The following is an 18814-nucleotide window of genomic DNA, read 5'->3' on the forward strand; positions in this document are numbered from 1 at the left end:
GCCGGCTTAAACCATTGCTGGATGCTGATCGGGATCTTGTCCCTAACCAGAACCCCGCACTGAGCAACAAATGCGTTCTTTGTTCGGATGGGTTCAATCGGTTGGCCGTCGGGCGCGATTGCTATGATCTCAAACCTTTCATCCGAGCTCAACTTTTTCTTCGGGCCTCGTCTCCTTACCGAAGTTGTGCTCGATCCGGAGGGCTAGAAAAAATAACAAAGACTTAATTAATATGTGTACATACCAAAACAATGAATGCATCAATTAGCTAGTCAGCACAGGCTTAACTAATATATATACCTGACCGGATTCGGTTCGGTCACCGGAGCCGTCATCACGGTCTCCTTCTTGCACCGGCATTGGGTCACCGGAGCCGTCCTCATGTTCTTCTTTTTGCACCGGCATTAGGTCACCGTAGCCAGCTTCTTCACCCTCTCCTTCCAGACCATCGGTGTCGTTGAGAAACAACGAGACGACATCACTTCCTTCTGTGATTATGTCCCTCAACAACGCTTCTTTTGCTTCGTCTCGGACGGTGTCCATAGTTTCTACAAAATTTTACAACATGGCAATTATTATTCAAACATGACAGATGGATATATTAGTGGCAACGTAGAACTAGCTACCTAATCATAGTAAGGAATCATATATATTAATTAGTGGCCTCGACGCTGCTTCTCTAGGGTTTGGGGTGGCCTCGACAACGCTTCAAGGAGGGGGTAATATCGACCCCCCCCCCACGTGTTGAAGCTATAGGGAGGGGGTATATCGACAACGACGACACTACATCTATGTCCCTCGACGACCCTCGTTCCTGATAAAAAAAGAGGAGGAAGAAGAAAAAAAAGAGGAGAAGAACTCCTCTATTCTTTCTTCTCCTCTATTCTTTCTTCTCCTCTTTTTTTCTTCTTCCTCTTCTTTTTTTATCCTCTTCTTCCTCTCATGTTCGAGAGGATGGCCGAGGGGTCCGGAGGTTGCCTAGTGTCAAAGGATTCAACAAAACCATGTCTTCATCATTAGGCGAAAGTAACAGGTGCATGATGGTACGAAGCTCTCCAAAGTTATTTTGGAACGGAGTCCTAGATAGGATAATTCACTTTTTGGTACAAAGTTCAACAAGAACCTTCCAAATATCGTTATTTGGAAGGCCTTTGCTGAAATTCACACAAAAAGGCAAATTATCATATCCGGGACACCATTCCAAAATAACTTTGGAGGACTTCGTCATGCCTTGGTTACTTCCGGCTAATGATGAAGCCATGGATTTCTTCAATACTTTGACACTAGGAAACCTCTCTCGACCCCTCGGCGATCCTCGACCCCTCGAACCCTCGATGACCCTGGAACCCTCGACCCCTCGGCGATCCTCTTCTTCCTCTCATGTTCGAGAGGATCGCCGAGGGGTCGGGAGGTTGCCTAGTGTCAAAGGATTCAACAAAACCATGTCTTCATCATTAGGCGAAAGTAACAGGTGCATGATGGTACGAAGCTCTCGAAAGTTATTTTGGAACGGAGTCCCAGATAAGATAATTCACTTTTTGGTACAAAGTTCAGCAAGAACCTTCCAAATATCGTTATTTGGAAGGCCTTTGCTGAAATTCATACAAAAAGGCAAATTATCCTATCCGGGACACCATTCCAAAATAACTTTGGAGGACTTCGTCATGCCCTGGTTACTTCCCTAATGATGAAGCCATGGATTTCTTCAATACTTTGACACTAGGAAACCTCTCATATATATCCATCTATAGCCACATACATATATAAATGGAAAAAATGCTATGAACAAAAATACATATATACTTGGTAAATATTCTATGAAACATCATTTCTCATATATATCAATGCATACATCCATGGATCATCATTGCTCATATATCCATAGTCATATATAAAAACTTTTTGCCTATGAACAAAAAACTTTCTATGAACAAAAAACTTTATATGAACAAAAAAACATTTTTGACATATTTTAGCACATTCTAAATTTTCCTAACTCTTTTACAACCACAAAAATTACTCCAACTTCATGACAGTACCCACACTCCATTTCACCAAAAACCTTCTGATCCATAGTTTAAATTTTTTAATTTTCATTCAAATGAAATTTGAACCAGATTCAAATTCCTTGCTGAAAACCTATTCTAAACCAATCAAAAAATTCTGAAATTTTGCCATCACCTTTGTCTTGCATCAGTACCTCACCACAAAAAATATCATAAATCCTAAAAATGCCCAAAGCCATCTAGCATTTGATCAAACACCCTCTATATGCACTGTTCATATCTGTAAAAAAAAATTCAGAAATTTCAGAAAAGTTTGCTGCTGCTTCACTCCTTCTCCTCTCCTCTCCTTCTCCTCTCCTTCTGCTCTTCAATGCGTCGGGGCCGGCGGCGACCATGGAGCAGGGGCGGAGAGCAAGGGCCGCACTCGATCGGGACCATGGGAAAGGGGGGGCTCACTTCGAGGGGGGCGGCGATGGCAGGAGTCCGGCGATGAGGACGGCGGGCTCGGGGTGGCACGCGGTGACGGGGACGGCGCGCGGCCGGCGACAGGGACGAGGAGGGGTGGGCTCGGGGAGGCACACAGCGACGGGGACGACGAGGACGGTGGGCTCGGGGATGCCGGCGATGAGGACGGCGCGGGCTCGTGGAGGCGACGACGTTGGCGGCGGCGGTGTAGACGGCGAGGTGGAGCAGCCTGACGGCATCGTCGGCGGGGAAGGGGGGAACTGGCGATGCAAACTGAAAATTTTCACAAGTGTTTGTTATATAGTCCAAGCTTTAGTCCCGGTTAGTGGCATAAACCGGGACTAATTCCCCAACCGGGACCAAAGGCCTCTTTTCAGCAGCCCAAAGGGCGGGAAGCGGCGGCCTTTGGTCCCGGTTGGTGGCACCAACCGGGACTAAAGGGGGGCATTGGTCACGGTTGGTGCCACGAACCGTGACCAATACCCCCTTTAGTCCCGGTTGGTGCCACCAACTGGGACCAATGGCCTTGTGCTGCCACGCGCCCAAAAGTTTAGTCCCACCTCGCTAGTTGAGAGGGCTCGGGAGTGGTTTATAAGCGCTGCTGCGCCCACCCTCCCGAGCTCCTCTCAACTGCAGGCTTTCGGGCCTAATCTGTCACTGCAATGCCTGTGGGCCTACTGGGCCTGCTGCGGGCCTGAATCCTGACCCATGGTAGGGTTTCTAGTCGTATTCACGCCGTGGTGGCTCAGTAGGTGGCATTTTTTTGTTTTTTGTTGCTTTATTTATTTTCCTTTGTTTTTTGCTTTATTTTTTAATTCTTTATGCTTTTAGTTTTAGAAAAATTATAAACTTTTTGTTAATGCCATTAGTTTTCAAATTTGAAAACACTTTTTTAGTTTTTTTGTTTTCTTTGTTGCTTTATTTATTTTATTTTGTGATTAACTTTACTATAAAAATAGTTTTTCCCTATTTTTTGACTTGTTTTTTGCATTATTTATTTTCTTTTGTTTTTTGCTTTAATTTTTAATTCTGTTTGCTTTTAGGTTAGCAAAATTATAAACTTTCTGTTAGTGCCATTAGTTTTAGAAAAGTTATAAACTTTCTGTTAGTGCCATTAGTTTTCAAATTTGAAAACACCTTTTTAGTTTTTTAGTTTTCTTTGTTGCTTTATTTATTTTATTTTGTGATTAACTTTACTATAAAAATAGTTTTTTCCTGTTTTTTGATTTGTTTTTTGCATTATTTATTTTCTTTTGTTTTTTGCTTTAATTTTTAATTCGGTTTGCTTTTAGGTTAGCAAAATTATAAACTTTCTATTAGTGCCATTAGTTTTAGAAAAATTATAAACTTTCTGTTAGTGCCATTAGTTTTCAAATTTGAATAGTTAAAATTTGAATTCTTTGAAAATTGTTTGAATCACAAGTTTGTGATTAACTTACTAAAAAAATGAGAATAGATGCGCTTATAGAGAAAATTCAACCTAATTTCCTAGTAAATTTCTATGAATTTCAGAGAAATTCACTATGAATTTAGGTTAAACTTTTCTCTATTAGGGCATCTATTTTCACTTCGAGAGGAGCTCAACAAGGCAGAGAGGGAAGGGCTTATAAACCGGTGTGAGCCACCTTCGGTTGGCGAGGTGGGACTAAACTCTGCCCGCAACGAGGACCAACCCTTTAGTCCCGGTTTGTGGCACAAACCGGGACTAATGGTCATGGGCCAGGGGCGAGGAGCAAAATTATAAACTTTCTGTTAGTGCCATTAGTTTTAGAAAGTTGAAAGTTGAAAGTTGGCATGGGCCAGGGACTAATGGTCATGGTATTACGAGGGCCGAACCATAAGACATGAAAGCATTTCAAATGAACTCTGAAAAAGTTGAAAGTTGGGATGGTATCATAATTTCACCCACATAGCATGTGCATGTACAAAACGGACAATGGTAGCATGTTCATGTGTTACAAAGTTGGCATGGTATCATCATAATAGTTGCGGGAGAAAGTCTTCACTTTTTCTTCGCTTGTGTCATTTGCTTATTGCGCCGTAACCATGGATAATCTTCATTGTTTATCAGGATGCTTGGGTCAGCCTTGATATTGAAGGGAGGAATTTCATGAAACTTTTCATAATCTTCAGACATGTCTGTCTTGCCGTCCACTCCCAGGATGTCCCTTTTTCCTGAAAGAACTATGTGGCGCTTTGGCTCATCGTATGATGTATTCGCTTCCTTATCTTTTCTTTTTCTCGGTTTGGTAGACATGTCCTTCACATAGATAACCTGTGCCACATCATTGGCTAGGACGAACGGTTCGTCAGTGTACCCAAGATTTTTCAGATCCACTGTTGTCATTCTATACTGTGGGTCTACCTGTACCCCCCCGCCTAACAGATTGACCCATTTGCACTTAAACAAAGGGACCTCAAAATCAGGTCCGTAGTCAAGTTCCCATATGTCCACTATGTAACCATAATATGTGTCCTTTCCGCTCTCGGTTGCTGCATCAAAGCGGACACCGCTGTTTTGGTTGGTGCTCTTTTGATCTTGGGCGATCGTGTAAAATGTATTTCCATTTATCTCGTATCCTTTGTAAGTCAATACAGTCAAAGATGGTCCCCTGGACAACAAGTACAACTCATCACAAACAGTGTTGTCACCTCTGAGATGTGTTTCCAACCAACTGCTGAAAGTCCTGATGTGTTCACATGTAATCCAGTCGTCGCACTGCTCCGTGTGTTTGGAGCGCAGACTGTTCTTGTGTTCATCGACATACGGGGTCACCAAGGTAGAGTTCTGTAGAACTGTGTAGTGTGCTTGAGACCAAGAATATCCGTCTCTGCATATTATTGACTCTCTTCCAATAGTGCCTTTTCCAATCAGTCTCCCCTCATACCGCGATTTAGGGAGACCTATCTTCTTAAGGCTAGGAATGAAGTCAACACAAAACCCGATAACATCCTCTGTTTGATGGCCCATGGAGATGCTTCCTTCTGGCCTAGCGCGGTTACGGACATATTTCTTTAGGACTCCCATGAACCTCTCAAAGGGGAACATATTGTGTAGAAATACAGGCCCCAGGATGACAATCTCGTCGACTAGATGAACTAGGACGTGCGTCATGATATTGAAGAAGGATGGTGGGAACACCAGCTCGAAACTGACAAGACATTGCGCCACATCACTCCTTAGCCTTGGTACAATTTCTAGATCGATCGACTTCTGAGAGATTGCATTGAGGAATGCACATAGCTTCACAATGGCTAATCGGACGTTTTCCGGTATAAGCCCCCTCAATGCAACCGGAAGCAGTTGCGTCATAATCACGTGGTAGTCATGAGACTTTAGGTTCTGAAACTTTTTCTCTGGCATATTTATTATTCCCTTTATATTCGACGAGAAGCCAGTCATGACCTTCATACTGAGCAGGTATTCAAAGAAGATTTCTTTCTCTTCTTTCGTAAGAGCGTCGCTGGCAGGACCTTTATACTGCTTCGGAGGCATGCCGTCTTTTTCGTGCAAACGTTGCAGGTCCTCCCGTGCCTCAGGTGTATCTTTTGTCTTCCCATACACGCCCAAAAAGCCTAGCAGGTTCACGCAAAGGTTCTTCGTCATGTGCATCACGTCGATCGAGGAGCGGACCTCTAGGTCTTTCCAGTAGGGTAGGTCCCAAAATATAGATTTCTTCTTCCACATGGGTGCGTGTCCCTCAGCGTCATTCGAAACAGCTAGTCCACCGGGACCCTTTCCAAATATTACGTAGTGTAAATCATTGACCATAGCAAGCACGTGATCACCGGTGCGCATGGCGGGCTTCTTCCGGTGATCTGCCTCGCCTTTGAAATGCTTGCCTTTCTTTCGACATTGATGGTTGGTCGGAAGAAATCGACGATGGCCCAGGTACACATTCTTCCTGCATTTGTCCAGGTATATACTTTCAGTGTCATCTAAACAGTGCATGCATGCGTGGTATCCTTTGTTTGTCTGTCCTGAAAGGTTACTGAGAGCGGGCCAATCGTTGATGGTCACGAACAGCAACGCCTTAAGGTTAAATTCCTCCTGTCTGTGCTCATCCCACGTACGTACACCGTTTCCATTCCACAGCTGTAAAAATTCTTCAACTAATGGCCTTAGGTACACATCAATTTCGTTGCCGGGTTTCTTAGGGCCTTGGATGAGAACTGGCATCATAATGAACTTCCGCTTCATGCACATCCAAGGAGGAAGGTTATACATACATAGAGTCACGGGCCAGGTGCTGTGATTGTTGCTCTGCTCCCCGAAAGGATTAATGCCATCCACGCTTAAAGCAAACCATACATTCCTTGGGTCCTTTGCAAACTCATCCCAGTACTTTCTCTCGATTTTTCTCCACTGCGACCCGTCAGCGGGTGCTCTCAACTTCCCATCTTTCTTTTGCTTCTCACTGCGCCATCGCATCAACTTGGCATGCTTTTCGTTTCTGAACAGACGTTTCAACCATGGTATTATAGGAGCATACCACATCACCTTCGCAGGAACCCTCTTCTTGAGGGGCTCGCCGTCAACATCACCAGGGTCTTCTCGTCTGATCTTATACCGCAATGCACCGCATACCGGGCATGCGTTCAGATCCTTGTATGCACCGCGGTAGAGGATGCAGTCATTAGGGCATGCATGTATCTTCTCCACCTCCAATCCTAGAGGGCATACGACCTTCTTTGCTGCGTATGTACTGTCGGGCAATTCGTTATCCTTTGGAAGCTTCTTCTTCAATATTTTCAGTAGCTTCTCAAATCCTTTGTCAGCCACAGCATTCTCTGCCTTCCACTGCAGCAATTCCAGTACGGCACCAAGCTTTGTGTTTCCATCTTCGCAATTGGGGTATAACCCTTTTTTGTGATCCTCTAACATGCGATCGAACTTCAGCTTCTCCTTTTGACTTTCGCATTGCGTCCTTGCATCGACAATGACCCGGCGGAGATCATCATCATCAGGCACATCGTCTAGTTCCTCTTGATCTTCAGCAGCTTCACCCGTTGCAGCATCATTGGGCACATCGTCTGGTTCCTCTTGATCTTCACCAGCTCCCCCGTTGCAGCATCACCGTATTCAGGGGGCACATAGTTGTCATCGTACTCTTCTTCTTCGCCGTCTTCCATCATAACCCCTATTTCTCTGTGCCTCGTCCAAACATTATAGTATGGCATGAAACCCTTGTAAAGCAGGTGGGAGTGAAGGATTTTCCAGTTAGAGTAAGACCTCGTATTCCCACATTGAGTGCATGGACAACACATAAAACCATTTTGCTTGTTTGCCTCAGCCGCATCGAGAAACTCATGCACGCTCTTAATGTACTCGCGGGTGTGTCTGTCACCGTACATCCATTGCCGGTTCATCTGCGTGCATTATATATAATTAAGTGTCCAAATTAATAGAAGTTCATCATCACATTAAAACCAAAGTGCATACATAGTTCTCATCTAACAACACATAGCTCTCCAGAGCATCTAATTAATTAAAACATACATTGAAACTATGTAAAACATTTCAATGCGAAAACAAATGCGATCATAATCGCAACCAAGGTAACAATTGATCCAACGGTATAATGATACCAAGCCTCGGTATGAATGGCATATTTTCTAATCTTTCTAATCTTCAAGCGCATTGCATCCATCTTGATCTTGTGATCATCGACGACATCCGCAACATGCAACTCCAATATCATCTTCTCCTCCTCAATTTTTTTTATTTTTTCCTTCAACAAATTGTTTTCTTCTTCAACTAAATTTAACCTCTCGACAATAGGGTCTGTTGGCATTTCCGATTCACATACATCCTACATAAATAAAATCTATGTCACGTTGGTCGGCATAATTTTCATAAATAATAAATGAACTAATAGTTATAAAGATAATATATATACCACATCTGAATCATAGACAGGACGAGGGCCGACGGGGGCGGATACCAAAACCATCGCACTATATAAGATGCAATAATAAAAGTAAGAAAATAATACAAGTATCTATGTAAACATACAAGTAAGAATATTTTTCCTTTCAGAAAGAAGATAAGAACAAGAGGCTCACCACGGTGGTGCCGGCGATGAGCTCGGCGTGGGTGATCGACGGCGGTGAAGACGGGGACGGGGCGTGACGGACCGCTAAACCTAGACAAATATTATGGAAAATGGAGCTTGGAGGTCGAACTTGGAGAGGAGAAAGCTTAAGTAGTGTGGCTCGGGCATTCCATCGAACACCTTGTGTGCATAGGAGGTGAGCTAGAGCACCACCAAGCCCTCTCCCCCTCGGCCAGAGAAAAACAGAGCACTGGGGTGCTCTGCTCGCGAGCGAGGGGTATATAGGCACCTCATTGGTCCCGGTTGGTGACATGAGTCGCGACTAAAGGGAAGCCTTTGGTCCCGGTTCAAGCCACCAACCAGGACCAATGGTGGTGGGCCAGGAGCGAGGCCCATTGGTCCCGGTTCATCCCACCAACCGGGACCAAAAGGTCCAGATGAACCGGGACCAATGGCCCACATGGCCCGGCCGGCCCCCTGGGCTCACGAACCGGGACCAATGCCCATATTGGTCCCGGTTCTGGACTGAACCGGGACTAATGGGCTGACCCGACCTGGACCAAAGCCCTGTTTTCTACTAGTGAGGGAGGGCGGTGGACATGTCCCACTTGAGATGCGTACTCGTGATGCCTGTGCGCGACCTGCGCAATGTTCAGCCGGTCTGCCGGGTACAAGCATTTACCATATATAGAGCGTTGATCTACCCCCCCCCCTCAATAACGTCACTAAGTTACTAAGTTAAAATGATTTTAATAGAAAGTTTTCTCTCGAAACGTTAATAAGTTACTAAGTTAAAATGTTCATATATTTGAAACATACCAAGTGTTGTATTTTCTCTCGAAATGTATCCCCGATAACTTCGACATTAGGGGGAACGTCGATCAACCACCTCTCACCTGACCAAACTCTCGAGTCCACCCAAACCGGGACAGAAAAAGTGTTGTCGAGGCCACCCCAAACCAGAGTCTATCTAGATATATCGGAAAAACAAGTCTAGATATATCGGACGATATGTAGATATGTCGGATATCGGGTTTGCTTTCTAATAAAGAATTGTCGTCATCTATGTATCGTTTTATATCGCGGTGGACATATATCAAAGTTTGATCATATGTCAAAGTTTGAATTTTGACATATGTAACATTTGATCATATATCAAAGTTTGATCATATGTCAAAGTTTGAATTTTGACATACGCAACATTTGATCATATGTCAAAGTTTGAATTTTGACATATGCAACAATATTTGATCATATGTCAAAGTTTGAATTTTGACATAGATTTATCAAGAATGCCCCCATCATGGATGTGCACAAGTTGATCTAATTTTTTTCTGATCTCATCTATATATATATTCTTCTATATGTCACGTTGTGTATCAAAGTATTGAAGAAATCCATGGCTTCATAATTATCCGGAAGTAACAGGTGTATGATGCTACGAAGCTCTTCAAAGTTGTTTTGGAACGGAGTTCCGGATAGAATAATTCGCTTTTTGGTACGAATTTCAGCAAAGGCCTTCCAAATAGCGATATTCGGAAGGCTCTTGCTGAACTTCGTACAATAAAGCTAATTATCCTATCCGGGACTCCATTCCAAAACAATTTTGGAGAGCTTCGTACCATTATGCGCCTGCTATTTCCGGCTAATGATGAACCCATGGTTTTCTTGAATCCTTTGACACCAGACAACGTGACATATAGAAGGGTAGATGAGATGAGGAAAAATATGGACCATTTTCTGCACATACAGAATGGCGCCATTTTGTTAAATCCCTTAAAGGTTAAGAGAATCCCTTGTTTGACAATCATGAGAGAGGCGGTCCGAACGTCGAACATTCATGAGAGAGGCGGTACGGTCCGGTCACCAGACATGTCATGTGATAGGTAGTATTTTTTTGTTCATAGAAAACTCCGGTAACTCTTCAACATGAGGGGGGATGTCGATCAACCCCCTCTCACCCGACCAAACCCTAGAAGCGTCGAGGCCACACCAAACCCTAGAAGCATTGCCGAGGCCACCCCAAACCCTAGAAACGTCGAGGCCACCCAAGTTACCAAGTTAAAAGAGTGTTGTCGAGGCCACCCCAAACCCTAGAAGCATTGTCGAGGCCACCCCAAACTATAGAAGCATTGAGGCCACTAATATGATTCCTTGTTGTGATTAGCTAGCTAGGTCTATATTTGCCACTAATATATCCATCTCTTATGTTTGTATATTAATTGCCATGTTGTAATATTTGCAGAAACTATGGACCAAAGAGACTTGGAACAAGAAGAGTTGTTGGGGGACATAATCCATGACGGACGTGATGTCTTGTCGTTTCTCAATGGCACCGATGGTCTGAAAGGAGAGGATGACGGCTCCAGTGATCGAACAATGGAGGAGGAAGGACATGATCATGACGGCTCCGATGATCAAACAATGGAGGAGGAAGGACATGATCATGACGGCTCCGGTGACCAAATGGCGGACGAAGAAGGACCCCATGATGATGGCTCCAGTGACCGAACGGAGGAGGGAGCTATTGCAAAGTCCGGCAAGGTATATATTAATTAAGCCTGTGCTGACTAATCGACGCATTAATTGTTTTGGTATGTACATATATTAACACTTCTTTCTTCTTTTATAGCCCTCCAGATCGAGCCAAATTTCCATAACGAGATGAGGCCTGAAGAGAAGGTTGCGCCAGGATGAAAGGTTCATGATCACAGCAATCACGCATGATGGCCTACCGATTGAACCCAAGCAGACCAAGGACGCATTTTCTGCTTAGTGCGGAGCTATTGTTAGGGACAGCATCCTGATCACCATCCAACAATGGAATAAGCCTAAGGACGACGCTGAAGTTTCTTATGTCACCGATAGACAGAAAGATGATCTTTGGACCTTGCTGAAGGTAAATTTCACCCTACCGCCAGAGGAGGATCCAAATAAGTCAGTTATAGAGCCACAGGTCAAGGCGTGTGCTCTTAAGAAGATGGCAGATCTATTCAGAAGATGGAAGAAAGAGTTGAAATCAAAGTTTGTCGACAAAGGGAAGACTCCAGAATTCACCGGCCGATTTGAGAAGATAAGAGATCACTGGCCGACATTTGTGGCCTACAAGACATCGGACAAGAGTAAGAAAATGTCAGAGACAAACAAGAACAATGCTGCAAAGAAGAAGTTTCACCATCACATGGGGTTAGGTGGCTACCTCAAAGCCTGACTGTTGTGGGACAAAGCTGAGAATGACCGGCTTGCTAAAGGAGTTGAACCAGAGACATTGAACTGACCAGACCATTCAAGGACTTGGTTCTTCGGGGTTGGGGGTACTTTGGACCCTAAAACAGGGGAGTGCTGTTGGAGGACGACCAACTTGCAATACCCGTCAAGAAGCATCAAAAGTATATCACCGCAGCGCGGGAAGGGGCGTTCATTCCCGACAGAGAGAAGGATGAGCTGACTGAGGCCCTCGGGAATCCTAAGTACCCTGGACAAACACGAGGCACACCAGGCTCCATTCCATGGGTGGTTGGGTTTCCCGGCGCAGGCGGTTACAGAAGCTGGGAGAGAAGGAGGAAAGCGGAGCTGAGCAAAATGCAGAAGCTCAATGCAAGACTAGTAAAGCTAGAGAAACTTGAGAGTCAGCGAGCTGCCGGCCAACCATCTCAGCTGCACGAAGCTACCCCAGAAGCTACACCGACATCTTAGCGGAGAAGCAGCATGGCTTCCACGGAGCTCGTCCAACCTGACTTCACGGCTCCTAGCTACCCCGTGGATAATATCACAGAGGCTGAAAGATCGTCGATGCCGCCTAGAGGGGGGGTGAATAGGCGTTTTAAAATAATTACGGTTTAGGATTTAACAAATGCAGAATAAACCTAGCGGTTAATTTGTCAAGCACAAAACCTAAAACAACTAGGCTCACCTATGTGCACCAACAACTTATGCTAAGAAAGATAAGCAACTATGTGATAGCAAGATATATGACAAGAAACAATATGGCTATCACAAAGTAAAGTGCATAAGTAAAGGGGCTCGGGTAAGAGATAACCGAGGCACGCGGAGACGATGATGTATCCCGAAGTTCACACCCTTGCGGATGCTAATATCCGTTTGGAGCGGTGTGGAGGCACAATGCTCCCCAAGAAGCCACTAGGGCCACCGTAATCTCCTCACGCCCTCGCACAATGCAAGATGACATGATTCCACTAAGGGACCCTTGAGGACGGTCACCGAACCCGTACAAATGGCAACCCTTGGGGGCGGTCACCGAACCCGTACACTTTGGTAACCCTTGGGGGCGATCACCGGTACCCGTCAAATTGCTCGGGGCGATCTCCACAACCTAATTGGAGACCCCGACGCTTGCCCGAAGCTTTACACCACAATGATTGAGCTCCGAACAACACCAACCGTCTAGGGCGCCAAGGCACCCAAGAGGAACAAGCTCTAGGGTGCCCAAACACCCAAGAGTAATAATCTTCTCAAACTTCACTTCCACGTAGCACCATGGAGAACTCAAACCGATGCACCAAATGCAATGGCAAGGGCACATGGAGTGCCCAAGTCCTTCTCTCTCAAATCCCACCGAAGCAACTAATGCTAGGGAGGAAAATGAGAGGAAGAACAAGAAGGAGAACACCAAGAACTCCAATATCTAGATCCAAGGGGTTCCCCTCACATAGAAGAGAAAGTGATTGGTGGAAATGTGGATCTAGATCTCCTCTCTCTTTTCCCTCAAAAACTAGCAAGAATCCATGGAGGGATTGAGAGTTAGCAAGCTCGAAGAAGGTCAACAATGGGGGAAGAACCCGAGCTGATAAGGTTCATTGGGGAAGAAGACCCCCTTTTATAGGAGGGGGAAAATCCAACCGTTATGTGCTCAGCCCGCACACGAGTGGTACTACCGCTCCATGAGCGGTACTACCACTCAGGCGGAAGAAACAGGGAAAAGGAGCAACAAAACATGAACCTTGGGGCGATACTACCGCAGGAGACAGTGGTACTACCGCTGGGTTAAGCGGTACTACCGCTCCCTTCGGCGGTACTGCCGCGCAGAACGAAGGGTAAAGGGAAAGAGGGAACCGGGCGGTACTACCACGGAGGAAGGGCGGTACTGCCGCTAAGGAGCGGTACTGCCGCAACGAGGTGCCGCACAATCCGACACAGAAAAAGACCCCTCGAATCGACGCGGTAGGGACCTGGTAAGCCAGCGGTAGTACTGCTGCAGAGTCACCGCCGGTACTACCGCTGCGGAGCGGTACTACCACTTGTGACCCCTCAGCGGTACTACCGCTGGGTACCACGGTACTACCGCTGGGACCCTGACAAAAACCACACTCAAGAAAACAAGAACTGCCATAACTTCTGCATATGAGCTCCGAATTGAGCAAACTCAACCTTGTTGGAAACAAGACGACGAGTAGAATCAAAACAACGACTGGTTATAGTAAGAAGAGGCAGGGGAGGTATGCCTAACAAACGGAGGAGTGAAACCTCCAACCGAGAAGAACCGGCAAAAGCTCCAACATCGAAAACATCATAGAAGATGCGAGTGGACTCCGTTTTCGATGAACTCGAGTTTGTCACCAAGATGACCATAAGCTCCAAAACTCACAAAGAGAAGAACCAAACAAGAACCAATAAAGATGATGCAAGGATGCAATGGTTTGAGCTCTCTACGAACGATACGATCAAGCTACTCATCGAGAGCCCCCCTTGATAGTATGGCAATCGATCCTATAACCCGGTCTCCCAATTACCATCATGAGACCGGTAAAATAGAAAACCTACCAAGGGCAAACCTTTGCCTTGCACATGGTCCACTTGAGCTAGATGATGACGATCTTGACTCCCTCAAGTTGGACCACCTTTCTTGATTGGGTTGACTCGATGAAGACTAGTTGATTGCTCCCCCATACTCCACTATGGGTGAGCCACTCTTCCGCACATCTTCACAAGTCCATTGTCACCACAAAGGACGGCAAGCTTCAAGCATTTGATCTCTTCGTGATGCTCCACTTGAACTTGCACACCACAACCTTTCTTAATTGTGTTGACTTGATGAAGACTAGTTGATTGCTCCCCCATACTCCACTATGGGTGAGCCACTCTTCCGCACATCTTCACAAGTCCATTGTCACCACAAAGGAAGGCAAGCTTCAAGCATTTGATCTCTTCGTGATGTTCCACTTGAACTTGCACACTGCAACCTAACCCCACAAAGAACCCTCACAAAGACCATGGGTTAGTACACAAAGCGTAATTGACAATGCTTACCATACCATGGGATCACTTGATCCCTCTCAGTACATCTTCTACGCTTTGTGGGTTGATCAACTTGATTCACTCTTTGACTTAGTCTTGATCAACCTCTCACAAGACCAATCTTTAGGTAATTCCTTGAATAGCACCTTGGTCGACACAAACTCTCCTTGAAACCAACACATGTACTCCAAAAAAAATCCTATGAACAAAACCTTCAAATAAAGCTCAAGGCAACCATTAGTCCATAAAGATTGTCATCAATTACCAAAACCAAACATGGGGGCACCGCATGTTCTTTCAAAGGCTCAACAATGGCAGCTTATGACAAAATGGCAGAACCTCACTTTGAAGGCGGCTGACGGCTCTGTTACATCTCCTCAACCCGACGGAACTTTTCACTGTCGTCCAATTCCACATGGCTATGTTGTTGTCACGGTGGATGATGTAATGGATGGATTTGAGGAGCTCGACCTTGACCACCCTACAGGTGAAGGGGAGAACCAACTGGTTTATGCTTTGAGGAGTACATGTCTATGGCGGAAGGAGTACATCAAGCTTCCAAACTAGACCCCTCCGCCTCCTCCTCCTCCTCCTCCTCCTCCTCCTCCGGCGAGTGATCAGGGCAGTCCGCCTCCTTCTTCGCCAGCTCCGGCGCGTCGGATCACTCCGCCTCCTTCTTCACCTCGTCAGGAATGGCGAAAGAGAGATGCCATCGCTCCGGCTCCTCCGGCGCGTCGGAACACTCCGCCTCATAAGCAACAACAGAAGAGAGACACCGCCGCTCCGGCGTCTAGCAGTACAAGCAGAGGCGGGAGGCAATTCAGATACGGTCCATCTCTCAAGCCTCTGGAAAAGTTACCAAACGAGAGGACTGAGAAGGAAAACGCGGAGATCTGTGAAGCCCAAGTGAGGGACTTTTTTGCAAAGAAACCTCCAACTCCGAAGGAGACGATAGATCCGGTGAAAGAGAAGCGCACTATCGATGCCCTAAAGCGACCACCACCGCCTCCGCCGGATTCCAACTACGTCCGATGTCTTATAAATACATATGAAGATGTGCAGCGGTCGCGAAGTACTTCGAGTGATAAAAGGTTAGCAGAACGAGGAAGTGGGAAAAAATCCCTAGCTCGGCGAACAGGCAAACCAATCGTGCCCCCCCACTCAAGGTGTCTAGCGATATCGTCGCTAATCTGCCGGGGATGGTGCCCGATACCAATGCTGCTGAGTACCTGAGCGATGATATAGTGTTTAAAACAATGGAGGTGGACGAATTCAGATACCGGTACGAGCAGCCCCTCGTCAAACCTAGTCATCCTCCTCTAACAACGATGATGTGAAGATTCTACATGAAAACCTGCAGGGAGTCTGGGAAGGATACTTTGCCGCTGAGAATTAAAGAGGAGAACGACCTCGTTGAAATGGATATGTTGTCTGTTGAATTTGACGAGTTATTCCAGTTATACAATCAAAAGGCCCTCGACAAAACACTCGTGACTTGCTACTGTTTGTAAGTACTACTTTTGTAATTAAGTCTCTGCATATAGCTCAGCTCTTTCAATGCATGTGTGTGTGTCTATATATATATATATATATATATATATATATATATATATATATAATTATCCTCACTATATTATGCAGACTGAAGATCGCCGAATGCAGAAAAGCACAAATCTATAACATTGGGTTCATTAACCCAAATGTCATACATGAATGGACGGTTCAAAAGAATGTCACAGAAACCGAGGACAACTTGCTATAATCGTTGCTCAAAAATCAAAATAAAGATAAAATACTCTTTCCTTACAACTTCAAGTGAGTGTTACTGTCTTGTGCATATTCGGTTTCCCTTATTACTAGAGGTTATAGTAATGTAATTGATGAGTTATGCATGCATGCGCAGGTTCCACTTTATTCTCCTAGAGATTAAGCTTGACCGGGGAGTAGTAACCGTCTTAGCCTCGAGATGAAAAGATCCCGAGGACTATGCGGACATGACTGAAATGCTCCGGAAGTAAGTTCAATCGATCATTATCGCACCATATAGGCAACTTTGTTCATTTCCTGATATTAAGTAATTATTTTCTTTGTCTCGCAGGGTTTGGAAAGAGTTCACTGTAATTGTTCCGGGATTGTTGAGGGAGCTGCGATTTATACACCCGAAAGTAAGTACTACTCCCTCTGATTCTATTTACTATGCGCATAACTCTTGACCCACATACCAAGGAGGACACTGGTTTATTTTTTCTTAACTAATTTGCCCCTGCGCAACAATGCTCTGCATGAGTATCGGGAGTAGATATGCATGCAATGGTTGGTTGGTCCTCCTTTTTCGCTGCAGTTGGTTCCGCAACACGCTCAGCCCCGCATGAGCCAATGCATGTCGTTTTGCTGCTGCCTCTTTTCTTGGAAACGGACGCAATTAATTAGGGCAGAAGCAGACGGGGCAGGGCAAAAAAAAACCCAGCGCTAGGAATCGGCAACACGCAGATTAATACGAGAAAATTGAGAAAAAGTTATACGCAAAGTAAAAAGAATCAGAGGAAGTACTACCTAGTTCCGCGCATCTCCTATTGATTCTAACTAGTTTCATCAATACCATTTAGCACGCTTGCTTATTAGTTTGATTGACCTCTATTTCTCGTAAGCGCTTGTGGCAGGAAGCCGGGAATAATTTTCATGGATACTACATTTGCGAGTTCATCTACAACGCGACGGCCTCTAAGCGGGGCTACTCTAAAAAACAATATGAAGTGCGTAAGCAAAAATATTCACCATTTTATTTTATTGCCATCATTTGTGTTGAGTTTCATTCATATACATGTATTGATCCCCTTCTTCAAATTAGATCTGGCAGATGCGTGATGAACTCCTATCACCTGATCGCATACGAGCAATTCAAGAGGAATTGGTGGGATTCTTTCTTGACCACGGTATCGATAAAGCCGGAGAATACCATGTCGAAATTGACCTTAGATATTAGGGATTGTAAGAGATCTTATATTGTATATATATGTATAGTAGCGTCGGCTAGATATACGAAAACTTGTTGTTCGACAAATCTCTCGAAGAAAGAGAGGTGCACTCCTCGTTGTATATGTTCATGACGATCTTGTGTAACTAATGGTTCCTTCATTTGCTTACTAGCTAGCGTGTCGAGTTCTCTCTATACGTATAGTAGCAAGCGTCGACAAGCACGGAGATAAGAGATGTCACTTCTCTCTATTAGCTAGCTAACACAATATATGAAACCCCTAAATTAACACTCCAAAACCCCCTACCCCCCCCCCCCTCCTTCAAAATAAAAATAAAAACCCTGCTCCTATCAGCTGCTGACGCGTGGATACCTTTTGGTTCCAGTTGGTGTTACCAACCGGGACTAAAGATGCTCCTGCCTGGGTCCCGCAGCGACCACATGGAGCCCCTTCTATCCCGGTTCGTAAGCGAATCGGAACTAAAGATTTGGGCTTTAGTCCCGACCCTTTAGTCTCGGTTCCTGAACCGGGGCTAAGGGGCCTCTGGAACTAGGACAAATGGGCCGTTTTCTACTAATGTGAGTCGAGGAGTACATAGATGAGTCTTGGTTATTAGAACAAAAGTTTTGAGAGTGAACAATGTTGATTTATTTAATTTTGTATATCCACTTATCTTGTTAACTAAGTAGGTCTCTGCTTGAGAGAAAAGAGGGTAATCATGACATTAAGCATCTGTTGTGACTTGTGAGCAATGAGAGGCTTGGGAACACATATGGCAATGTGGGCATCTGCCGGTTCTTCACGGTGTACAAGACCCTCGTGGCATTGTTGTCGTGCTTGGCTTCGATGGACGACTCTGTTGCGAAGTGCTCTTCCATCACTAGTGGATTGGGAGGCCATCACATGTTTCCTCGTTTTAATAAAAACTAAATGATGCCCTTCACGTTGCTGCGGAAAACATGATAAACTTGTGCATAAATAGGTGCTAAAAACTAAAAATATTGCAAAAACCAATTTAGGATTGCTCTCGGATTATATTTTTAAAATAATAAATCAT

General features: G+C 45.0%; 1 protein-coding gene across 1 annotated transcript; it reads right to left on the reverse strand.

Moving 5' to 3' along the window:
* Positions 1-4473: 4473 nt before the first annotated feature.
* Positions 4474-5586, reverse strand: LOC147972659 (uncharacterized). Its single transcript, XM_087523462.1, has one exon. The coding sequence runs from the start codon at positions 5584-5586 to the stop codon at positions 4474-4476; it is 1113 nt and encodes a 370-aa protein (XP_087379588.1).
* Positions 5587-18814: the final 13228 nt, after the last annotated feature.

This window comes from Triticum urartu, chromosome 5A (genome assembly GCF_056163025.1).
Source record: "Triticum urartu cultivar PI428250 chromosome 5A, HENAU_Tu73, whole genome shotgun sequence".
Lineage (NCBI taxonomy): Eukaryota > Viridiplantae > Streptophyta > Magnoliopsida > Poales > Poaceae > Triticum > Triticum urartu.